General features: G+C 38.7%; 1 protein-coding gene and 1 long non-coding RNA gene across 3 annotated transcripts in view; one reads left to right on the top strand and one right to left on the bottom strand.

Moving 5' to 3' along the window:
- Window positions 1-159: 159 nt before the first annotated feature.
- LOC147752789 (uncharacterized) lies at window positions 160-11,804 on the bottom strand. Its single transcript, XR_015313103.1, has 5 exons — window positions 11,629-11,804; window positions 10,946-11,247; window positions 2,287-2,345; window positions 439-508; window positions 160-244 (listed from the first exon to the last, which is right to left on the bottom strand). It is a non-coding gene; the product is annotated as an uncharacterized LOC147752789 (long non-coding RNA).
- Window positions 6,593-26,530, top strand: part of LOC111265560 (uncharacterized) — a 47,466-nt gene continuing 27,528 nt past the window's right edge. For both annotated transcript variants that reach the window (XR_015313102.1, XM_022842340.2), the window contains exon 1: window positions 6,593-7,998. Coding sequence is in view for 1 of the 2 variants with exons in the window: in XM_022842340.2 (XP_022698075.1) it covers window positions 7,392-7,998 (607 nt within the window). In the remaining variant the exon portion in view is untranslated. The remainder of the gene's footprint in view (window positions 7,999-26,530) is intronic.

The raw sequence follows: 26,530 nt of genomic DNA, 5'->3' as shown, positions 1-26,530 counted from the left end.
TTTTCTAAGTATGGCTTAAATAAGAGATGTTCTAGTGTAAAAACGAGTGAAACTTTTAGTGATTTACAGCATTTTAGAACATGCTGTAGATTTGGCTGGCCTTTGGAGAGCCATCAGAAGTAAGGGAATGTGCATAATGTTCAAGTATAAATTTGACATGTTTGCTGCAACTATTGGCAATCATTCGCTTTATTTCACTGATCTGTAGTAGACTTGCGTAGACTGCAACCTCCCTCCAGGAAGCCTTCAATAAAACGAAAACAATATTACATGTCTGACCTAAGACGAGTACGGCAGAAACCAAAGGTAACTTGTTCTCTGGTGTCAATATCAAAACTTGCATCAGTTTAGTATGATCTGTGCATATCGGGCAAACTCATATCCATACAAGTCGACTTAAATAATAATAATCGAGGTCACATGCGATCAGGTACTCACGTGTTTTGTTTGAGAGAAACCGAACGTTCTGTCTGAATGGCGATAAAGTGAAGGCTTTTGCTCCATTAACCTGTAAATTGCTACCATTTTACACTTCTAAGTGAAAGTTTGTCACATGCGGTTCTACTCTCGATATCGTAATAGAGGACATTGCAGGTCGTGCTACAATTCGTCTGACTAGGAAAATCAACTATTACTTGCAAAAGCACACACAGAGACTGATATATGTAGGCACAGTAATCTAGCTCTATGGGGTATCGGAAACGGGATGAAAGAACAACTAAGAGTTTGAACCTCGCTTGAGTAATCATTCGATATTATTATTTTAACCATCAGCACTAAACGAAATGCATCAGCCTGAACAAAAAAATATGCCTGGTGCCTTCTGCTCAATTGTCTAAAGTTTCTACAAGCAGATTCCTATAGCATATTGTTTACTATATAAGTGTTCAGGATTGATAAGAACATAATTGAGACTTCTAAATCTGACCTATCTCAAACTAAGCACAAGATGCGCCTTTTAGAAGAAATCTAGCATATTTCTCCTTAGCTAGTTATTACTGACTCCCCACAATTATTTTGATAGAGATCTAAATGAAGTCAGTACTTCTTTTCTATTGTTCCCAATGAGGCGTGATTCAGCACATAACATTGTATTCATATGATCCGATAACAATCACGTTCGAGCATGCTTCGTACTCCCCTCATGTTGCGTACCTTTTCAAGGGCATCCGGCCGCTGTATTGCATTCAATCAAGAGTTAACCTGTTGTGCGGCCTGTGTTATGAAATCTCACCTTCCCTAAGATCACTCTCCACTTTTGTTCCTAAACCTACACGCCTATTTTTAATTAAGTGAATGAATGTTTCGCCCAATACTTTAGCTCAACGTTAAATTGCTCAAGATCAGTGCCCTTCGGTGGACATATATCTTACCACTGCAGCATTACGCCCCTTTCAACCTATCCGGCATGCGAATAATATTAGCCTACGCTTACACGTATGATCCTGCCACTTATGGCCTGCTTTGCTTTTGATATACATCTTATTCTTTACATCTTATTCACTTGCTTTATATTGAAACGTAGTGCAAAAAAGCGGCAACGTTCGCTGTAAACGGCGATACTACTACTAGCAGAGAGGACTTCTACTAACTGATGCAGTTTTCTGCTTCGTAAAGTGTTTCAAGCAATACGTCTGGTACTGCCGTTAATCACTGCTTCCAACGTCCATTCCTAGCGGAAATAAAGTATCTATCTCGAATGCCCGATAGGTTAGTAGGTAGTAATAAACAGATTAGCATTGCAATGGCACGGGGCCTTACCTAGTCCACACTACCCGCCATAAAACAAGCAAAAACTACTGAATTATACATTTCAGTATGGAACATAAATAGGTAAATATATCAATTCAGCCTTTCGGCCGTAATATACCTTCGGTGATTTATCGTGAAGTCATCGGTATTTGTTGAAAATCTTTAAAAAAACCAAACTAACGTGTTTGGTCGTGGGTAGGTCATGGGGTTTGTGTAATTACAATTAGTTACTAGATATTTTTATCTTATCAGTCAAAATAAAATATTAATCTAATATATTACAGAACATTGAAAATATTTTGCGAACAATTTAATCCCTACATTTTATCCGCCTTTTGATAGAGTAGCGAGATTTGTTTGGTAAAATGAGGCCAATTGTAGTGAACGAAAAAGAGCAGAATTATTACTAATACAATGCCTTATTATAATCTTATATTACGATAAGTAATCCAAAAGTGTTGTGAGAGCACAGGATTAGAACTTAGTTAAAATGACGATTAATAAAACCATTCCAAAGTGCAGCCCCAAACTTACATCGGAACAAGTAGTCTTCCTTGGATTTAGCTTTTCGTGTAAGGTTTGGTGACCATATCCTGAAAAGTTGTTAAAGGCAAAAGAAGACACTCAGAGCAAATTTGGGTTAGTGCTAGCCTAAATGTATGAAACGTATCCGTAACAATGACATTCTAGAAACATGTTTACTATGCTACAGATCTGAGAATGTGCAAAAAATCTGAGAATAGACCAAAACCTCAGAGTGCTTCTCTGCTTAACAAGTGCTTCGAAAGCTACGATAGAATCGAAGTTAAGCATTACGTGTGACGGCATGCCTCAAATGCACATATCGCATATGCGTTCTGGGTTCGTAGGCAGATGCGTTACAACTGGATCAACGCAAGGATTTTTTTCCTTTGACAACCCTGACACGACATACGTCACTCTCGACGCTTTGCGTTTTTTTTCTCTAAGGGAAAAAACTTCTTGGACACACAGGCGACGTAGAACATCACACGGTATGCACATAAGGACGAAAATATTCTTGACGTTTTACAAAATTCAGTTTTTCGAACAGTCCTTTTCTTTTTCTCATCAATGTTGAGACGTTGCGCTATTCTTTTCTGCGTCGTACTACCCACTTTACTGCCAGCTCTATTGAAATGATCGGAGTTTTACGGCCAGTGCTGTCGTCAGGCATTGTATCGTCTTGAGCGTCTGGTTATGCCAGAACTGCTGTTACTACAAATGCTAATGATACTCATAAAGGAACTCATAGGAAGTTCACGTTAGAAAGGACATGGCATCGCCAGTTTTGTCATCGAAAATTTGCACGCCGTATGATAACTTTTTACGTCATAGTACAGCATTTCTGAGTGTTATCTTTATCGAGGAATCCCTTGTGCCTCAAAAAATACGAAATAAAAGCAGAATATATATGTTGATTAAAAACGGGTGTTCTGCAACATTTTATCGTCGAAAGGTACCTGAAATGGATGCAGTTCCTAATGCACTACAACCGAACGGAGTCATTGATTCATATAATTGGGCTTTTTTTTGGCCGTTTCCTGGATTAATGAATAATTATGTTTAGATTAGGCATATAAGCTTGAAACAATTAAAACAAATAAATTATATCTTAATGAGTAAAATTTAAATTTATCGAAGTCAACCTACCGCAAAGCACAGCGTTGACACTGTCCAAGCTAGCTAGAAAAAGTTAGCCAATTTTTAGGGTTGAAATTATTCGTATTCCTTTATAATCTATAATATTCATGATTTTCATAGGACTTCTAATATCCTTCATAGATATTGTATGTTTTTTTCCATCTTATCAAATTTATTTGCGGATTTCGCCCAGATGTATAGTTTAGAGGTTTCCCACAGGCAGTTGATAACACTTAGCCGTTTGCCGCGCCACAGAGCTATGCTTATAAACTTCGAGCTTTAGTAAAATATTATACTACAATAATATAAAAAAATCGTGTTGTCTGCTAGTCTGTTTGTATGAATTATACGGCGATCCTATGCAGCCCGCAGTGATACCATATGTAATGTTTAACAGATATAGCAGGTAACTTTCCAGCCAATAGATAACTCTCATTGAAAACTTGTGAGGTTCCGTGGAACTTTCGCTACACATGCACGCACTCGTGCGCCCCCTAGCGTGCAGAAAAGCACTATCCAGCAGTCTAATTCAATGACAGTGTACATGGAGAACTTCGTAGGTGAAGCCTATAACGGTACAAATTTACAATCAACCAAAACTCTCTTCAAATGTAGTGCAACATAGACAAAATGACCTTATCGCCACTTGAGGACGGTCATATAATCAAAAACATAAGTTTTGTCAAACTACATTTAGGTATCCGAGACAATATTTAATCTGGTGTCGCTTTCACTAATAATTAAACCAACTGAAACATATTTAAGCCGCTTTCCAAATAATACACCCTAATGCCATTATTAATTCAATGAAACGCCTGAAGCCGTTAGGTTAAATCGATAAACCATAAGAAGACACGGCTAAAACGAGTTGACCTAAATACATACCCATTGCTCGAATAAATGCTGGGCAGTTACACACACCTCTCTACAGGCACGGATCTCCACAACTTTTTTCTGAACCATCTAAGTAAGACTTATGCAGAATACGGCAGAGACCTAATAAACTGTTAGTTAAGAATCTTGGAAAATCAAACGGTCCTGATTTCTCTTTTGGTCTTCCAAAGCACAGTTCTACTAACTTAACCGCAAGAAGAAGAATCCTCGTTAGTTTAAGGGAGAGCCCCACAAGCTATTCTCTGTACCCTACAAAGCTGGTACGCTTAGAGGGAGGCTTGCTTGAAATAACGAAAACTGAATGCCTAGACTGGGAACCTGAATGATATTGAATATTATCGGCACCAAGCAAAAGGGGGCATGTGTTTCGGACTACACAATAATAAACCTTAGCTAAAGTTCATTGCGGTAAGCCTTGTAAGTTTCAGCATTCTCCGGACGTTGAGACAACACTTTAGAAAGCGCGCACAATTTTAGTTACATATAGATGGCAGCCTTTGCACAAGATGCATTCCTATACATTAAATATAACAGCTGATTTGAAGGTGAGTTGCCAAAATCTTTGTCTAAGCTATTGGCTCATTGGTAAAAACGTGCCGGCAGGAGAGCAATATGACAAAATTTCCCTTTAGACAGTTTCACATGCAATAATTACAATCTTAATTGAAATTGCGTGAAAAAGTATGATATGATCCTTAGTTATTAGTTTAAGCATAAAAATAGGTACAGGCACAGAAATGAACGATATTATAAAACTTCCGCTCTTCCAGGAGACAGGGAGAGTGTCTAGCCAGAGCGAAGTAGTTATTCTAGTAGAAATGTGTGGCAAATACTGCATCACTTTTATAAGACTGAACGCACGTATTTACTTGATAATGCATTGCCCTAAGCGAAAAAGTTGTACGAACTAATAAAATAGATGAACATTATATAGAATCATCCTTACTTAAAAGTGATCTAATCCGTAAAAAACGCAGAGAGGACTGTAGAACCTCTGCCAAACGATAGTGGCGTATGCTGTATGCGTTTAAATCAAATGGTCCTCTTTGTCCAGAATAGACTAAGAATGTTTCGCTAATACACACAATGCTCCATGTAGATACCGACAGATTTTTGCCACTGATGTGTTTAAAGCTTACTATAAAATATTAGAAATTAAGCGATTCTTTTCGTTCTAAAATATTTTTTCTTCTAAAAAGTCGATAAAATTTGTAAACACAGTTCGATGAGTGTTTAGGATGAAGATACCTTTTCAAGTGCTTAGTTGAACAAGGAATTGCACAATATAATTTTTTAATGGAAAATGTCCCCGAGATTTTCAGGCCTTTTGTATAAAACTTTAGGTCGTAAGTACAGACACCTGAAAAATATTCGGGCAATTCGAGCCTGCCTGAGGCTCTCAACCGATTACCTTTTGGCTTTTCACTTAAAAGCTTAGAAAAATTATTTGTATTGTTCTTTTTTACAATGGCTCCTTCAGTGACACTTACCTTTGCTGTTACAGCCCTGCGACAAAGATAATATTATTTAATCTGTTAAATTGTTTATGCTTCGCGAAAATGTCCGCCCAGTTATTAGTCTAACGCGCATTATATTTCGTTTAACATTTGTCACTGGGTCTCAATAATTACGTAACAAGATAAAAAGATTTCACACCGCGGTCCGAAGTACACGCGAGGTAAATGTGTATTACAGTGAATAGTTCTAACGATTAGGTAGCAAAAAGCGGTTGTTTAATACGTAAAAACGATAACTATCAGGTTACCTTACAAAGCAAGAATATCGTGATGCTCATGTGTCTGTCAGATTGCTACTGGTAATCTGTAGGCTAATGTAGATAGAGTCACAAAAGAGCATTTTTAGCTCGATTTAAATGTAACACGCGTTTGATTTAATCCATGGTATCTATTTTACTGGCTGTAGCTTCTCCAAACCCCGAACGACAACCGCAGTCCTCTAAGTAAGCGATTCCCTCTCAAAAGCTCTCTGGTATCTATATAAAGCTTCATTAAGCAGCTCATTAAAATTCGTCATAATCTCATCGCGAACGACAAGTCTACCGTGCTCTACGATCTCGATCATTGCTTTTGCATACTATGATGGTTTGTTAACGCTCCCTGGCAGTTAAAGAACTCGCGACAACACATACGTCCAGCATCCCTGGCCCGCTCTGCATAATGGTGAGAGTGAGCAGGGGGCGCCACCGGCACAGGCGGTCCTTAAGATAAGGGGCGGAGCCTAGCGTTTTTTTCTTAGCGTTTGGGTAATGGTGCCATTAGGGGTTCTTTATGTGCCATAATACGCGTTATTGCCGGCGAGTCGAGCCACGACTCAAACTCTGGTGAGAATTAGTGGCAAAATCGGGCGAATAGCGATCGTTGCGGACTGCATGTGCGTTGTACAACAGACGGAATCAGCAACAGGAAACGATACGCGTTTTGGTATCGAAGTGCGCGACTTTTGTGTGAAAACTGCGAGTCTCCGCAGCGTTTGAACCTGATACGCGCGCCGAATTCCGGCGGCTTCCATAAGCTAAGACGATCAAGTAAAGCTCACTGCTTCAGCATTGACGCAGTGCAGCTCAGAGGTGAACATGCCGCATGCTTGGGGGTGCTCTAGACAACGCCGCGTACCTAGTACCGCACCGAGCGTCTCTCATGCGCTGCAACGATCCGCTGTGAGGCCTAGCGGACAAATGCCACAATTTTGAAACAGAGGTTGGCTAAATTTCAGCCACCACCTGCAACCGATATACGTATTAAAAGTGCCAATCTCAGCGTTTTTGACGTGAATCTCAAGCTAGATGCCGCTTTGCCTAGCTACGTGTAAATAGTGAGTTTATTATAAGCAATTGTATCAAGTACGTCGATTGTCATCATTTTTTGTGTAAGTGCTAAGGTGTGTTCGATTTTACAGTGTCTACGGAAAGAAAATATGCGTCTCGGAAATTTAGAAGGGCTTTTCACCATGATCTGTAATTCGTGAAGGAAAGCATCAGTGTTTAAAGCGGTCTATCTTACGTAGTACAAGTTTTTGAACGCAGGGGCCAAGAGTACTCGAAACGAAAAGCAAGCTACCCCGTGATGAATGCGTATTTTGAATCGACGGCCGCCCCACTCGGGTATTTCGGTAACCAGGGTGGCCAAGTGAGTTCATCTCCTACATCCCAGGGGGACCAATACCGCGGGTTTAATCTCCTTGTGCCTCCTTACGCCGCTGTAGGCGGTTCAGCAGTAAATGGCGTCGCGTCGAACCCGCACTCCAACCAGCCAAGTCAACCTGGTACTCCACAAAACAACGGTGTTTCCACGCGTCCGGACAGTTCCGAACGTCAATCACCGCCTTATGAAACGGACAAGAGCTCGTCGTATGATTACAAAGCCTCAACTGTATCGGCGACAGCTCAGTCGCCAGCACTTAACGTCAATTCAATAAACTCCACGCTCTCAGGAGGGCTAGATACACAGAAAAATTCATTTATAAAAGACATACGGCCAGATATCGCTGCTTTAGCAGGGTGTTACCAGACAGGCGGTGGAGGCCGACTCGGTAGCTTCGACTCTAACTGGGCGGGAGCGACCAGCGGTCAGGCTGGCTCGCCAGGTGCCACTAGCGTTGCCGCAGCGACAGCGAGTGCAGCGGCAGCAGCAGGACCCACTCCCAACTTCTATCCTTGGATGGCCATCGCTGGTTAGTTATTTAAAATACTTTGAAAGCTTTTAGTCATGCTGAGTTTTGTTCGAAGTGTTATATTGATTTTTTAAGGTTTGTGTCATCAGATCCTACTATCCTTTGTCACACGAAAGGTTCTACTTATAAAACTATTTTTATGCGGGGATTGTGTTTCTTTACGAAATGTTGTACAAAGTCTTTTAGCAAAATATTTATTATACTAATGCCATTATAACTAGGAAGAATTTAGTTCAGATCTGCACATTGGGAGCCTGACTGACATATGGCTCTCATACTGACTTCATTACATGAAGTCTTTGTTGTCTGAAGAACTTTCCATCTATTTAAAACGTAAGCCTTCATAAGACGGCATTATCTGCGCTAAAGACTTTTGTGCCCGTGTGTTAAGAACGAATTTGAATAGGGAGACCAGCTAACATAAGCTCGATCTCGAGTAATTGGTTTTGATTGAAGGCTCATATCCTAATATGATCATTGGCAGAAAATGATAAAGCTGTTGTGCGAAACTTAATTTATACGTTAACTTGCATGGTGATGCGCCATTAAAGCTCCTCTGCTTTTGTGTTCTTCACCAATGGTAGTAATCAGGCTCCTATTATTTCAAACTGTTATTCCATCTTTTAGAGTAACAGAATAGATACACAGTTAATCGCTATTTTCAAAATATATAATATGTATCTACGGGTGTTTCTGTTTTAACGTACATATTTACTACTATACACCATTCAATGGTTTTAGACGGAAAAAAACGTTTTATCTAACATTGGTTTAAGCCTCTTAAAAGGCTACAAAAATGCTTATTGCGGTATATACCCTAGCATCGTCTCTTAGGTTTTGAATAGCAATCTGCTGTCCAGTAATTTAATACCAATAGGGCAACGCACTGGAGCTTTGCCAGTATTTAATGTACCATGGTTTCCAAATCCATATACTTGTAATATCAAGTGTTTCTTGATAATAATATGGAACCGATATCGCATAAGGCTGAACAGCCTTCGGAATATATATAATAAGGTGCGGCTCTACCACCTATATATAATATGTTATGCTTTGCACTAATTTCAATAAAAACATTTACCATTTTGGTTGCCAGCAACAATAAAATGCTCAGGTTAGCGTAGCAATCAAAAAAGTGTTTTTTCCTTGAAAAATCAAATTTACTTCGTGAAGTGCGGTGTACGTGAACGAGGTACTGACCTCTGTCTCGACGACACACTTTTGATTATAAATGAAAAAAATGCGTACTTTATTGTTATATTTCGATAGAACTACATTACCATAGCGCAAATGGTATAATTTTCAATTCTAGTACGACGGCATAGTAAATCATCTACTAGATGCTAACACAGTGACCTGCTCAGAAATTTTTACGCCATATCGATAATATTCAGGTTGTAAGTATTCTTCGCACTATGCACAGTATATTTGCACCGCGACGGGTCTAGCCAAACCTGTTAAATTCGATTTGACTGGGAGAGTGACCTTAATTTCAACATATTTAATTAATAATAGCGAAAAAGTGTTAGCCTGGTACGTTGTTTACTTTAGGAAAAAACAACCTTAAATGACACAGTAAAAAAGGGTGGAACCTCATTGCCTTTTGTGCAGCCTGATCTAGTCATGGCTGGCCGCATTAGCTAGAGGTAACATTTTAAGAAAATTAAAGCCATCTTAGATTGTGCGCGCTACCTTGCAGATAATTTTTTTGCTTTTATTGCTTCACAAAAGAGGAGACTCGAAAAATGCGAGAGATAAAAAATACAAACATTTTATTACCTCAACGATGGCGATGGCTGTTTCGAGCTCGTAAACCAACAAAGAGAACGTGAACGAGTGGCAACGCTTACAGAGTCTGCCCTGGCTTCTCGTCTCCTGCTACCGGCACTATAAGGATTCTGAGCGACTCATGGCCAACAACAAAAGCCAACATTACAGTCACAATATTATCCCATACCTGTTCATCTCTTCATTCGGCGTGCGTTAGAAGAGTGTGCGTTCTTGGCAAATTGAACAGTGGACAACTTCTGCCAATATTAGTAAATACGTGACGCGCAGATTAACATAAGCGGAGCCAATGGCTTTTCCGGGACCCGGCAAGAGAATGGCTTGTATATATTTTATTGTGACGTATTCTAAGTAAATATGAACTCAGACAACATGTGGTATGCAAACTAATCACCCAAGGCAAAGTTCTCGAACTTAGCATGCATCAACAAAAGCTATAATCCATTACCTTTAGTAAAGCTATGAAGTTTCGAAATCGGGTGAACAATAGGGATCGGTAAAAGACACTATAATTTCTATTTGGTACAAAAGCCCTTCTATATAAAATCAGATTTAATATAGAACTGATACAGCAATAACTGTGACAAATTTAGGTTTTAGAGTCTTCTATAAATGCCACTAACGGATAGAGCCGTCCTATAATAGCGGGTAAGCAGAGTGTCAAGCACATGAGGCTACATTACATCTATCTAAATGAACTTGAATGAAGTTGCACTTGAGCTAGAGCTTTAGTTTCAATGGAATTCAATTTCGAGATGTGCTCTAATATGCTCGAACTTAGATAAATTAACTTTTATTATTGAAAGTACGCCATTATCTATGCACTAGAGTGAGGGGGATGTATGTTTAAGGATCGCCATGATAGATCCTACTGCATCACTCTGTAATGATTGAAATCGATGTATCACGATCTTTCATGTTATTAATTTCGAATAATATCTTGTACACAACCGGTGGAAGGCTGCTATCTTATCTAATCCGTTTCAGCCAGACTTCCCGATTCAAACAGCAGGGGATTTGCAGCTCCAATTCCATAGCTGAGAAAAAGATTATAATGGCTTCAGCGTGTCACTGTTCAGTGATTCTGAACTAGAAATATAAAAAATGTTATTAGTTAGTTCCTATTCGGGCCTAGTTGATAGCCAGCAGTTCACTGTACCTGCACTTTTGTTCCCTCTGACTGATAAAGCGAGCATATTCAAGCTACTGCGTTCACGACAGGCATTGGAACAGTTGAATCTGATCATCGCCAAAGAGTCCGCGTTGTCATCTAGCTGTGGCCGTCGGTCAGAGGTGGAGGGAAGCCCAGAGGGTGAACATGAATGTTGGGGTACCTTGTTCGTGGGAGAGACTCATGCGATTACCCTGGAGAGGAAGGCTCGAGGGGTTCACACGTATTCACTGGTATATCAGTGAGGATAGAATACCACTCAGTCGCTATAAATTGACCGTCTGCTTGGGCTGAAAAGAACTTAGATGGGTATTCTGCTTTTGCTCAGGAATGGCTCTGATATTCAGTTTCGTATTCAGTAACCTATAGCCAGTCAAAATAACTACCTTAGCTGCTTTCGTGCGCCTTTACTAAGAGTCAGTATTATAGTCATTTTTTTCTTTTTTGTTGAACTATTTGTTCCTGATTTTGAAAACCCTACATTGACTAGACGAGCAACGAAAATGCATTGCTACACACGAGATAAAAACAATATCACTATTCAGTTGCTTTGCGTCAAATAAGCGAACAGTCTGTGTACATCTCTAACCTCTTCATCTGCTTTGTGCCTGTTTGCGGGCCACATCCCCATTACATAATAAACATAAACGTAAGAAACATAGGGGGCTTACCGCTGCGAAAACTGTTGGGAAACAACTGAACAGTAGCAGTTTATTACCTTGCTCATATTGAACCTTAGCTAAGGACCACTGTGTCAATCGATTTTGTATTCAGACCAGTAATTAGCTTTTGTCATACTAAAGGCCCATAGCACATAGCGTTGTCGCGAAAAACCGCTTAATCGATTTTTCCGATCTGTTAATATCCCCTGCAGTCTGCTACGTTATCTCCCTAGGTAAGATTCCCTAAGAAAAAAATGCCAAAATTTTTATAAAATATGTACTTTTAGCGTAAAGTAAAAAAGAACACGGGTCCTCAGCTGTTGTGTGAATAAATTCAAAACCAGTTGTGTAGGCCAGTAGACACTTAGGCAGAAGATTATCGAAAGCCCTGAGCAGATTCAGGACACTCTACCTATGCGGAATTTTTCCTTTGAATGTTTTGGAATTGAATGATTTTGAAATTAGTTTGTTGTAAGTCTATTGTATAGAGCAAAGGAAGTTACATACAGTGTACATAAAAGTTTTTCACTAACTTATATATATCTATCATATGATTATGTGTATATTAATTATAGGAGATTCATGCGTTAACGTGAAGCTGATTTAAGCGAGTTGTTTTTCGTAGTGGCACTAGAAAAATCTAATCTTTTTAATAGAAAAACGCAGATGCATGTCATCGAACGAGACTCGCTCTTCTTTTCGCAATCAAAAGATTATATCCATCTACTTGGTATGGCACATTTATCGTGTAAAAAAAGCTGATTGAAAATGGCAATATCGAGATTCTCGAAATGAAGTTGCTAAGGAAGAGCAGGCTCACTACCTGTTAGGTCCCGTCCTATGAACCCATTCATTGTTTATCTACAGAAAAGCAGCAGAAATTGAATTCCTATGCTTTTACAAGAGAGAACTCTTGTGTTGTAATACTTCGAAAACAAACCAACGGTGTGCTCTGAGGGTCAAGTCCAACGGTTACAATAGAGAGCGGCATCATATGAAAGCCACAGATAAAGAAGGCTTGAACTATAAGCTGCGAAAGCTTGGCAAATGAACGACAAATAACGAAAACGCTATCCAAAAAATCCGCTTTTAAAAGTGGACTAAACAAATTCATAAGTTCATTCGAAATTAAACACTTCAAGAAGAGGTTAAAGTAACTGCTTTGACAAAGATTGTGAATAAATTGCTCTGCAATCGAGGTCCTGCTCAATTGGGGATTCGAACAATTAGGGATGAGCTGTCTCGGTTCGTGAGGCAAGCAGCGAGAGGTAGTTTTTAGGGCCAATACATATGCGATCGAAACTCTAACAAAATCATAATAGAAATAATAATACCGATATCCCTATAGGCATTACTTGAGCTTCACGAACATATTCGGATGGCATACCACCAAAATCTCGCGGCCCCATAGACCACAAATCCAGCAAAGTAGCTATCTTCCTCTACGAAGGGCGGACTCCTCTTGAAAAACGATATAAAAGCCGTAAAATAAAAGTGCTGCCGCCAGTGTGTGTGTGTGGATCTTGAACAAGCACACTTCCTGCTGGCCGCAGCTCAAAACCGCCTTCTCTGCCGACCCGCATAACGACGAAGATCCTCTGCGCTTTATACTATTCTTATTACTGCAACTATTATATTCTCTGCTCGCGGACGTATAACTGGCAGTAAGCCTGCAGCCCCCGAAACCAACCATTGGCGTAGTTTAGTGGTCGGCTGCTTGGTAACCTCGGACATGCTCCTCTCGTTGCTCTATCCTGCCATGAGGCTGAAGGGCCGTCCTACTCGATGCCGTTCCCCTGCTCGAAATGCGATTTAAGCTTTATTACGGTCGCAAGCTAATGTTATAGCTCCTATATAGCTCCTAGCTGGCTGCAGCCCTCTTCCCGCATAGGTTTTCTGGTGTAGCTATTGGCTGTTCCGGCACCATGTCTTACAGATATTCAGCTGCCGCTGTTTTTGTAATCGCATAGACTGTCGTAACAGCTTGATTTTTCGTTTTGTCTGCAAGCGTAGAGCTTAGTTGTTTCAATTACTATCAAGGTCTCCTCCGTTGCTATTATTATTAGTATAATTTTTAGATGTAATTCAATTTATTTAAATTCTTAACCTTATGTTGGTTAATGTCTAATTTAACCTTTGCGCCCGAATAAATAAAAGCTAAAAATTATTGTAAGAATGTTGTTGTTGTTGTTATATTGCAATTTCTTTTCATTCAACTCATGCAATTATGTGCTTACTATCTGAGTAAATATACAGAAAAATGTTGGTCAGAGGCAGGACTCAAACTTCAGGCCCCTAATGATGCGTCTTCACGCAAAAAATTATCGAAAAGTATATAGTTGATTTTCAAACATGTAACTGGTGTTTGATCGATATTGAAAGTCGATATTTTGATTATTCGTATTCGGGCGCAATTTGGGGTCCTGATCTTGTGAACCTATATTGGCGCTAATCAGGCGGTAAAAAATAATGACGAAGAAGCTGAATAGAAGTACGAAACCTTTAAATATTCATGCCCCACGTTAAGTCATTGACGTGACGCAACTTTGAACACTCATTTCTCTAAAATTCTATGTTTGTGACGTCCCACTGATAGGTGCAACCCAGCATTCAAGCCCATAAGCTTTGAGCTTGCGAATTGCTATGTTAACCCGATTTGATATTTAATCCTCATCGTCTTTGTATCTGTTATTTGCATAATTTATAGTGCTTTAAATTTTCTTCTTGCGCTTCCCATATTGTTTCTATTCTGCAGTAATAGTTATACTAAGATTTTTTACAGCTTCTGGGGAATTTTCCCCAAACGTTATTATGATCGTTATTTTGCTCTGCTCGAGAATTCCCAAAAACAATTCTCTTGTCGTATTGTTCGGCATACTTTCAAAGTTCAATAGATTTCTTCTGTCTTGGGTACAGCGGCAAAATTTGCAGAAAACGTGAAACTTAATTACGGACTCATTCGGTCACCGCGCAGCTTAAAAATAATGGACGCTTTTATCCTGGCTGGGCGAAACTAGGATACGAGTGATAAAATGTAAACACTATTTGTTAAACAGGACCCGATCGATAAAGAAGAAACGCCCCGTGCGTTTGCCAATGGTACACATTAGCATTTCTATTTGAAGTTAGCTGGCCTATGGCAGAAACAGATACTGAAAGTGCTGCAGGGGAGCCCAGGTTGACGAGCTTCATACGCGAACATACCGCCAGTTTTGTGCTATTTTGCCTGCTTTCAGGAGGAAAAGTTTAACCAGCTGCTCCTGGTAACTTATCGTCCAAATTGCAAGCCGATCAAACGATAATTTCATTATATGTACGATATGACGGATCCTTTAGGAAATTATAATATTGTCTAGTCTCGTTTGTAGTGCCGACAAGACCCGATAAGAATGATGATAACTCTTATTAGTAGTAGTGTTTACATTTTGTTTTTGTACCACCATGTACGTTGGCAATATTACATATTATATAACTGCCAAACAAATTGCTTTGATAGATGTTTGTATTTGGTTGAATATTATCAGCGGATGCTAAGTTCGATCGGTATAGATGATATAATAATTAGGTATCGTTAATATTGTTATGCTTGTTGTTGTAAGGTTGGAAAAAGCACAAAGTTGAGCACCTATGTAAAAATTACTTTACTTTTGTGCTTAAATATATATATATGCTTTAGAAAAATTAATCGGAACAGTCATTGTATCAGCAGCTGCACGAACTCCTTGGCAATAGTCTAGAAATGTATAAGAAATACAGCTGTTTACCATTGAAGTTAAAGCAGAAAAAGCTATTCTCTGGCGTCAATTGGTTAAATAGATCGCTTAATATATAAAATATAAATTGGCATCTAAAGTAAATTAGCTCCTAGAGTAAAAATTTCGCATCTACTTCTTCCTGGGTTTTTGCTTACTTGCGAATTACGCATGGAAGCTCAAAGGTGCGTCTCAAAAGTAGGTAGACCTCATAATTTTCCTTTTGTCTTCTACAATGTGAAGGCCTTATTTTAATAATGAATCATTTTGGGGGCAAAATTACACGACTCAGATAAACACCTTTATTTACAAAACGTGCTGATATTTTGATGCGAGTAAATGTTTAAAGTTTAGCTGTAGAACTTGGTAAAAAAACGAGAGATAAAACTTGACACATCCGACTTTTTATATTCAGAAAAACTGCTTATTTCCTTTACGACTCGTTTATTTTCGTAAAAGTTATAATTTGTAAAGTACTTTGTTTGTTTTTACGTCTGTATTGTATATCACGGCGTATTTACTAGGCTTGGCAATAACGCTATGTATCAAACTTACGTTTTGTGCTTCAAAGCGAAAATTAAAATTGCGCAGAGTTCCATTGGATAACGGATAAGTCAACTTTCAAGTTGAGCTTACTTAAAGACTTTTACTTACTTAAAGGCTTTTCCAAAACCTTTATATCGTTCGATAGATCTCCTGAAGCATAATTCTATTTTTATTTAAACATATTTTTTGTTCATTGTTAAGTAACAACGAAAATATCGGCCATGTTTTTATATTAGAAATCGTTATATCATACTGCCTAAGGTATAGAACAATGGCATATTATATTCTCATTTAGGGAAAGTGACTTTGAATAGCCAAGGAACTATACTCGATCTGTATGAGCTGAGGTTGCCGTATCCTTGATGCACAAAAGATTAAACGAACCTAACTGTTTCCTGGACTTAATCCGTTCTGGATGAATGTTACGTCTAGCTTTTGATATATATATATATATAGTAGTGATTTTGTTCATCTTTGCTCGCCTATATGGAGACTATATAATTACATTGTTATACATTAACACTTCATACAAACACTACATTCTTTTAGTAAAAGAAGCGGCAGACCCTGTAACCCTTTAATGCCTTTTGGTCAAAAGAATAGGCGTTGGCGTAAATAGGTAAATTGTCGTCTGACAAGCACGTATCTTAGGATCATGAATAAGAGCAACAGTATGGGTTAGGAGCCTGAGACCGAGGTCGTTAACTTGCATATTTTCATACGGGTATGGCCCTGTCTGATTAACGGCCCTATAAAGTCAATATAAAAATCTAGATACAACATGCGAAATACGTTTTATGCAAGCCAACATCTATAATAACATAAGTTTAGTAAATAGTAAACCTTTATTAGCTAATATAGCTAACAATAAAGATATGCCCGCATTTATATATATATATATATATATACACTTGGTCTTGTTTAAACAATTTAATCACTTTAGTGATGTTGGCCAACGGTTCGCGTTGCAAATGCCTAGTAGAGTGCTACTCTTCGCCTATAAATCTTACGGGCTTTGGTTTTAAAATGTAAAGGAAGAATATCATATGGCTAATAATGACCAGTTCATAAACTCTTAGTTTACATGGTCTTTTCTAAACGGCAAGCATATCTTTTTCTAACTGGAAGGCTTATTTTTTTAACTCCTCTTCGTGCTATCTGAACATAATTACGTAGATATAGTGTTTTTAGGAACAAAGCTTATATTGGAAAACGTTGTGTTCATGTTAAAATTAGAGCTTAGATAATACTACCTAATATAGCATTATCTAAGCTCTAATTTAATAGAATACTACCTAAAATTGCAGTATCTGATTGCGCTAAAAACTTGCAATTTTGGCATTGAAACCTTTGGGACCATTTGATATAAACGGATGAAGCGCTCTCCATAGATCTTCCGTAGCCTCGAAATTGGTAACTCTAAGTAAATAATTTATTTTCTTGGTGCATGCATCAGTTACTCAAGCCGTTTACTAGTCAGAAGACGTAATGTGGTCAAGTTTCATATATATATATATATATATATATACAGTGCACAGGATATTGACCATCTTTGGATCTCTTTGGGCTGTTACCATGATTCGTATACAATATCCTACACCGTGTGCTGTAAGGATATCTTCTACCACCCCCCTATTTCTTACTCTCTTTTCTCCCCTCATAAAGCTCAGAGATGTTAGTGTCCCTTTACCTTTAGTCAGGACTACTACCACTGTGTTCTCCAGGCCCAGCAGGCCCGCTACCACACGCTCCTTAACAGCTCCCTTGTCGTCTTAGCCTAGTTCGGCTTACAGCATGTACTCCCACGCATATATTGCCCTATAAAGTCACATACAGGACAACAAGGGAAGTTCGAACCAACGTTGCTAATTTCATGTCTGCCTCTATCGTCCTATGGTTGATAATAGCTAGCAAGATTTCAAGGCTAACGGCCAAACACACAGAACGACAAAGCAGCTAACTTTACACTTACATTAGAACTTATTTCTGTTGTCGAAAATTTTGCTTTGGATTCAATACTAACTACTCAACTTTGGGAACGGACAAGAACACGTACTTTCGTAATATTGCTCCACTCTTCTTTTAATTCTAACATAGTGTACCTTACTTTGTCTTTTGATATGGTAATATAGATTAGGTAGAAAGCTGTTACGGAAGAGATTTGTGCGTACTTTTATACTGCACGTTTACTCTTTTGTTTCGAAAATTTAGGCAAGTCCGTATCGAGCGTTTCTCACTTTAAGGGTAGTACTTTTCACTGGATATGACAATTCCTTTTTTATTTGCGACAACTATCTTGCCGGCAGTAGTATTAATGCTATTGATGTCTTTTAATTGCTACGAAAAACATTTTTTTGCGACTATTCTCCGCCAGCGTTAAAAATGTCTGAGTATTATCCTATAGCTTAGTTCTTCCTAAATACAGATTTTGAGGGTTTATTTCTCATTTGTAGAACGGTCGCTTTGAAAGGCCAATTTAGAATTAAATAAACCTATGAGCCTATGTGACAGTGGAAACGGTATATTAGACAACAGTCATTTTTAATCTAAACAGTGTTGAAGAAATAAAATGAAAGATTTAATTCTAAAAAAGTTCATATTGCATGAAGGTATTGCTATCGTTGAGGTAAGATTTGCTCTACATTATCTTCTTCTATACGTCCCTTGGCAAAAGCAGGACTCCCCGACGATCGGCTCAACTACGACGACTAACCTGTACGAGACTCTGTCATGAATATTTTTTATTTGAAAATTAGTATCCCTGTTCATTTCATAATCCCTGTTCTTCGACCTTAGTTTTAGCATATAATATAAGAGCGTATATAAATGAACACTCATAAAAGTTTCACCGAAACCCCCAAGATACTCTTAATGAAAACATTATACGGTTCTACAGAGTTTTTAACAAATCCATCCCAAAGCATTCCCCCCTTATTCCAATACCAGACATTTGCAAGCTATTCTATTGCATTTGGGTCTCTTCGTTACAACTTCTTACGGTAAGCAAAATGCAAGCGGAAGCGTATTCAATCCGGCTCTGTTGTCTGGTGCGCAATGTTGATGCTGAGAAGCTTTTTCTGAATGACTAATTTCATTAATGCACGAGTCCTTTCCGACTGAACTTATTAGAAACGTTTATCATTTAGTTAAAGATACCCTTGTTAGTCCCGAGCGACTTGAATAATTTACCTTTCTTATTTAAATAACATTATCTGCAATCTGCAGGTACAAAAGCTGGGTATACTATAGTCCTATGGTTTACGATTGAGAGCGGCCTATTTCAGTGAAAAAAATGATGCATGATGACAGCTCAATCTCAGTAACCTACAAACGCGGTGCATTTTGCAGGTCGAAAGTTATCGTTATGTTGAATTGTAATATCGCCTTAATAATTAGCTTCCCTTACTCTTCTAGAAGACAATAGATAATGCCGCTCTGTTTATCTCTAAGGCTAAACGGATTAGAAGTGCGTTAACAAATGCACATCGTATCTTTGGGTGTGTTTTGCAATAGCGATCATACTTCACCGATTTTATGTACCTTGGCGAAGTTGTTGTGTCTCTCTCGCGTAAGAGTAGAATATAGTAGTAGTAGCAGCAGCAGCAGCTTCACGTTGCTCCCAGAGGAATTCTGTAATAGCCCATTAGGTCACTCGATCTCCCCTGAGGTTTTACGTCACGGGAGGCGTTTCGAAATATAGGTTTCTGCCAGGGTACCTACGACCGAAGCACTCCTGCTCTTTTTTGTACCTGAATTTTCACCGCTACAATAAATCGTGAAATACTGCCTTGAGGAGAGTGAAAAAGTATCGATAATTTAAAAAGAATCTCAAAAATAATTGCAAAAATATGCCAAGCCGTAACACCCACGAATCCAAATACCGCCAGGATAGGTTCGCAGGTAGCTGTATGAAATCTCCAATTGGAGGCATACAATTGTACAGTGTTGCAAGTTAACGATGCTTCATCCTTGTCTTGCTAGAAGACTCCTTTTACATGTCACCACTACAGTTGGTGGTAACAAGATGGCTGCTATCTTCTGAAATATTTTGTCTAATTTATTTATGTGTAAATTTGGTGTAATTCCTGTAGAAAAGCAAAAATACAAGAAAATTTTACTTAATGGTTTCAAGTCGTTCAGCTGGCCGGCCTTACTGGGTTTCCACTAATAAGTGGCCCACTATCTGCTCTTACTACATTCCTTTAGTAATTTCCGATTCCTGCATAGAACATGATATATTTATTAACGAAGTAATGTTTGATAATGCGAGGTTCTTAAATAGGTACATGCAAAATCAAAAACAAGGCTTAAATAGGCATGTGCTTTATTGCGTTCATGGTGTGCAGTATCATAAAACGATCATACCTAACTTTCTTTAGTTAAAATTTACACTCAGCGTTATCGAAGTACATAGAAGACTTACATTTGATTGAATACTGGCGCAGTGTTTGACAAACAGATGTGCGTGAATTTTTTTTTTCGTAAGAAAAATGGCTTGGGTTGCTATGCACAGCATCTAAAGTAGATTGTCGAACCGTTCAAATACATCCCAACAATACAGGTGATTATTCTATTTTTTTTTTATGTGTATTAATTATAGAAAGAACGAAGCAAGGCAGTGTTGACTTTAACGTATTTACTGATAGGCAACCATTTTGGTGTATCTAGAACAAGAGCCAATTGATAATTGGGTTTTTAAACTGAGTTTTATTTATCTACTTATATAAAAGTATCACAGATATGTAAATTTTATTAGCCAAAGTACAATACATCATAAATTAGTAGAGCCATTCATTGCAGTACCTACAGTTGGGCCGTTTATGTCAAAATTCAGACATGTATCAAATACAAAAGTGCTGACAGCGTAATATATGGTTTATGGTTCACAACCTTGTGACATGGGATGGATGGTCTGAAATCTTGGTGCTTAAACCTTGGTACATTATAGCAACTAGCAAGTAGCTATTCTGCGTATACATCTGTTCTGAGCGTTGCCTGTGCTGTTTCTAGGGGGTAAACAAGCCGATCTCGCAGTGTTAGAAAACTATTCACAGTTGCCTATCGCAGTAGGCCGGCAAGCACGACTTTATTAAACACGGCACAAGTTACCAAAGACCCTGCTATAATCAGTGTTAATTTATTTTACCCATAAGAAATACAAATATAGCCTAATCCTGCTAATGATGTCTCTTTAAAGTTTTGGTAAGAATCCTTTGTAGAAATAAATTGCTAATTGTATTGTGTGGTAAAGCTCGTATAACTTGAATATAACGTTGTGTTGGCGTTCTCAGAGCCGTTTTAAAGCAAAATCGGTAATGTAAAATACGTTAGTGTTATAGGGAACATGTAGTCAACGCGTTCAAGACGACTTAGACCCATGTATAGAAACTAAGTCACTAGTAAGAAATTTCAACACAAAGCCAAGCACGTCGTTCGCGTTTTTCGCGCGAAATGAGGATTTACTACCGAGAGGGAAGCACGGCCTGAGCAGGAGGAAGCACGAGGGGTTCGTCGGTCGGTGTTTGTACACTGAACGGACCTCGCAGGAGGTGATGTTTGACAGTACTCGATAAAATGCTACTACACACTATAGATAGAATGGAACAAACGTCTGTAAGCAAGCAGTCGATTTCAGCAGTAACAGTAGCAGAACGAATAACGAACCCCTCCTGTGAGAGGCTATTTCTTACTCCGATTCCTTGGCGTTCACTGCCATTTCTTTACGAGGATTCCAGTTATCCTAGAAGTTTCACGCCATCATTCAGCTAAATGTTGACCGTACTGCTTAAAAACACTTTCGCTACACGCGTGTGTATATATGTGGAACTTCTCTACTGGATGCATTTAAAACTCATTTAGCACTATACAATATTTTTCAGTTTTTGTCGCTCAGCCTACTAGGCGATCAAAATACATTTTTCTAACGATGAGGAACAAAAAACTAGGCATACAAATCGAAAAACCCCTAGCCTATACTAAAAAAATCCGTTCATTGACACTGTCCTTCGAGCTCAGCTAAGAAGACATGGCAATCGATTTCAGATAAAAGAATCAAAAGCCGCAGCTCTAGAAACCTTGGCATTCAAAGCAAGATTTTCCGTCAGTGCTGGACCTCGTATTTTCATGTTTTTTGCTGACATTATACACCTCTCAAATGTTCCGCTCGATTCGACAGAATTGCTCTAGAATTGTAAAAACGTTTTTTGGTGTTTTCAAAAACGTTCTTTAAGCAATACATTAAAAGTTCAATACCAATTCCGAGTTTGAAGTTGTTAGCTTGAACTTTTAATTTAGTTTTGGGAATAATTCTCATACACTGATATCACTTGACATCGCTTCCTCTGCCAATAAGCAAGTTCAATACGCGAATTGTCGTAAGTTCGTTATTCGGTTCTCATAACCCAGGTTTGTGTCTATTTTCGTCTTTGCTCAGGTTTGCATTGTTCCATCAGAGAAGGCACAGAAGAAGATGGATTTCCCTATAAATGATCTGTTTGTAAATTTGTGAAGGGGAGACCCTATAGAGAGGAGAGCGTCTCTGTGCATTTGGCCAGCTCAGTGTGGCATTCACAAGGTGCGTAAATGTCATAGCTGACCATACTACAAAATTACGAAAGCGTCCGCACACCCCCTAATAGAATGAAACTGATCTTTTTTTGAAAATTATAAATGTCAAAGACCCCTTTTAGGTAAAGCTAGATTTTTTAGCATAAATCCGATAGATAAGGAGAAATGTACATTGTAATTAAAACAGACAAATCCTGCATATAGTTAAAAGCTTTAATTAGAACAGCGGATATGTCTTAAGCGTAATACTATGGGATGATAGTTATAAATAAAGAATACGGAAAGGCGAAGGAAGACCATAGATAACGTCAAAGTATTTTATCGAGGTTCACTTGAAGCAACAGCTGGCTCGTTTTCTTACCAGTTATGCCTGTCTCAAAGCTACTATATCAAGGGCAAACTGAGAACAAAATATAGTCTATAGAACTCATTACATCGTGATTCTTTATGGGCTAGATATAGAGCTAGATAGGCCATAGGGTGAAAAGGAGCTATGTGGATTATAGCACCTCGACCATTGAAACCTTATGTCGTCGATGCTAACTTCACAGGAGAAATGGAAAGGAGAGAGTGGCCTCAGAGTATAACTACATACGCATACATAACAGAGGATATGTATGCGTATGTATGTCAAGCTAAGCCAAAATATCATCTATTCGCACTTGTACCAACCATTGTTGTGTTCGACAAGGTGTCCCATTTAATTGTTTTTGAAAGATGTTTGGACGACTGTATTCGTAAGACGTATCGTTCACACCTAATAATTTTTTTTGTCTAAATATGCACCGCATTGCGGATAATCACAATGATAGGATAGAATATACGATGGATAATTATTTATAGCGAAATTACAGACTTCAGTGCGCTTAGGTTGGTTTTGGACAAACACGGCTACTGTTCCTCACCACATCTCAAATGAGATTAAACTAGCAGACACGTTAATGTTTGAGCCAATTAAAATCTAGCTTCACATTGTGCAGAACTTCATATAGACCTATGTATGATAAAGAGATTATAATCTTTGACCTGATAGATAGGCAGTGTACGGTCATAAAATGAGTTCTTTTCAACTATAATAACAGTATTCTTTCAAAAGAGAATCATTCTTCTTTTAGGCTTGCTAAATGGCTGGCTTCCTCGCATCAGGTCGCTGCTAATCCTGTACGTACTGTTCCGCTTCTGGCGCACATCATATTCTCTTGTGCGTCTATGTAAGTCAAAGGTATAAGTGTTTTCAACAAACATTTCTTCAAAAATACAATTTTGCCCACATAATAGAAAAGTCTTAAAGCATTTGGCGAGTGTTGGCCTAAACACCCCCCCGCACCTTATACATCATACAAGACGATAAAACGCATTTTAAGATAGTTCCTGGAAATTTCCTGGGACGGGGGCTCAGAAGTAGCATCCATTCTACGCAAGGTATAGTCTAACCTCTTTGTTTCTCGAAGCTTATATATATATATATATATATATATATAGGCTGATAGGCTGCATCTAAATGCAGTTGCCTAAATAAGAGTGTTTGTGTGTGCCGAGAGGAGTACGTTTCGGGTCATGTTTATGGCGTGTGACTGGGATTTGCATTAGTGGCTTTGATTCACGGCCTAATCCGCTCGCAAGTGATTCTCTATAATACCTTCTCTAAGCTCGTGAAGACATGCTTAGCAGTAGCTATGGGTAAAGCAGTATTTCTGATCGTAGACTCCTTGAAGTTACGCTCAAACGTGTCAGACACACAAGGTCCAGCGGATCTACACTTTGGACGCATCGAAAGTCTCAGCAGCTCAGATTCAAAAGAATGAAAACTTAGGATATGCAAAAAGTCGACAGCTATTAATATTAGAGCATATCCAACTATCCTGGTACTTTTGCTTCGAAAGCAGCTAATACTTCCTACATCAGCAAGCTACACGTCGTTTGATTCGGAATTCTCAAACCGTTTCTATATAATCCCTGTTATGGACCGTCTACTTCGCCTCGTTCTGCACATAATGATAAACAAAATGTATATATATGAATTTTGTTTACCGTTATGTACAGAAATCTCGTTTGCAACACAGGCGGCTCGCTAGTGTGAGCTCTGCCATTGATTCAGATGATTGTTTATGACGTTTACTCAAAATACATGGTATAAAACTTCCCCACTTCTGCTAGCGAACCCACTTGACCAGACTCTGTTTCGTTTCATTCATCCAATTATACTATTTATTCTTTGTAGAACCTAATACATAGGTTAAAAGCGGTGGTACGATAACTCAGAACATTCCGGTATGTTACAATAGGTTCTTCTTCGTCACAATCATTACGCAATTAATGCCTCTTCTTCTCATCTCTTTCATTCTCTCATTGCCGAAGGAATATTGTTAACTGGTTGGCCAACTTAGAATACAGAATATCATTAATATAAAATGTTTTGTTTTGTTTTCTTTTCATCTGCCTTGTACAACTGTCTTTTTCGCCATATCTAGTCTCTACTTTTGTTCGCTTGTTTCTCTTAATATTTTTTTTATTAGTTCTGACAGTTGCCCTTATACAGTTCTACGAGTCTCTTGCGCTACGAAAAGTTCGTCGTTGTGCGAAGTTTCTTTGTTTGTCGGGTCGAAAGCGACCCGTTCAGGTGGTTGGATTGTGCTGATTTCTGAATCGCTAGAGATTCATCCTGGGAAAATTCGTGCGCAGGATGAGGCCGATTGGCCAAGTACTTTTCCCGCTAGAGGCAAATGTTTGCTTCCACTCAGAAAGCGTAATGTCCGTTTGGTTGGTCGTAAACTGACGGCATTAGCTTTATTCTCATGTTCCGTGTATGAAGATAGTGCCGTGCCTACGAACACCAGGGTGGCCGTCAGCGTCGTCCGCGTTGATATATCAACAGTGTGAAAACCGTATTTTTTCGTAGAACAGGTGCTCAATGTGCGTTGCGTAGAAAACTATTATATGTTGTGGAAAAAACTATTAGGTTACAGCTCTTAAGCAATATACAGATGCTATTTAATGTTGACTCTATTATAAATATATGCTTAATTAAATGGACAAATATATGCCTCTGTGAAAATTGTGTTGCATAAACAAGTGTGTTCAATTTATGTTACGTAAATAAATATGGTCAACATGTATTAACTATGTTTAGACTATACTGTGAGAGAAACTATTAGGTTACAGCCATTAAGAAATAGCTGGCCGCTATTCGACTTTACCTCTATTACAAATATAATTAGCCTTTTACGTCTACACAGATAAAGTAAAATATGTTTAATAGCAATACAGGCGTGAGGCAAAGTCTATGGCTAGCCACTTTATCTGTGCCGCCATTGTTGTAACCATATGGCCGCCGTATGGCCGTTACCATAAATCTAAGATTGTATCGGTTTACCTATAGAAAAATAGCGGAAAAGTGCGTAAAGAGGTGCTTTTCGAGTAATTTTTGAGCCGTGCAAATAAAAATCGTGAAGCTTGCTAATCTCCCAAACACAGGATCAATAGGTTTACCGGCTCTATCAGTCGCGACGTCCATTATAGGTTGGCCAGAGGCTATCTAATGTCTCATAGAACTCGCGTCACAGTGCGTTCTATTAGCATTAGTATTCGAAACAGCATCGATCAGTGAGCACTAAAAAAGCTCCTATAGTCGTTCCAAAAAGCAACAGTTTACGTTAGGCTGGATATAGTATTAAAGAGTAAAATTAGTTGAGTCGACGAAAAAACAGGCACAAGACCAATTGTGCAGATCCGCCGCGATACTTTCTGGACAGCCATATACGTATTATCCGCATTTCCATATAAAATTTCTCGATTTGTGGTTTGTTAAGATAAATTGACAATGGGGTATGCTCGCCTACCAGTTCCCTTTTTAGAACATCACTAGCCCTATAGCCACATGAACTTAGAAGGAAAAGATAAGTGGGTTGAAGCCTACATTGCATATACCTTTGCTCAATCCAGGAAGTAACATGAGGCATGGCGATGAGGTCTGACATTGTCATCAAATAACCAAGCTGCGCGCTTTTGATTGCCGTATTAACGTTCCATAAAACTTTCGAGGAACT

Source organism: Varroa jacobsoni, unplaced genomic scaffold (assembly GCF_002532875.2).
Source record: "Varroa jacobsoni isolate VJ856 unplaced genomic scaffold, vjacob_1.0 scaffold_986, whole genome shotgun sequence".
NCBI classification, from domain to species: Eukaryota; Metazoa; Arthropoda; class Arachnida; order Mesostigmata; family Varroidae; genus Varroa; species Varroa jacobsoni.
This window is presented reverse-complemented; position numbering and strand designations above follow the sequence as displayed.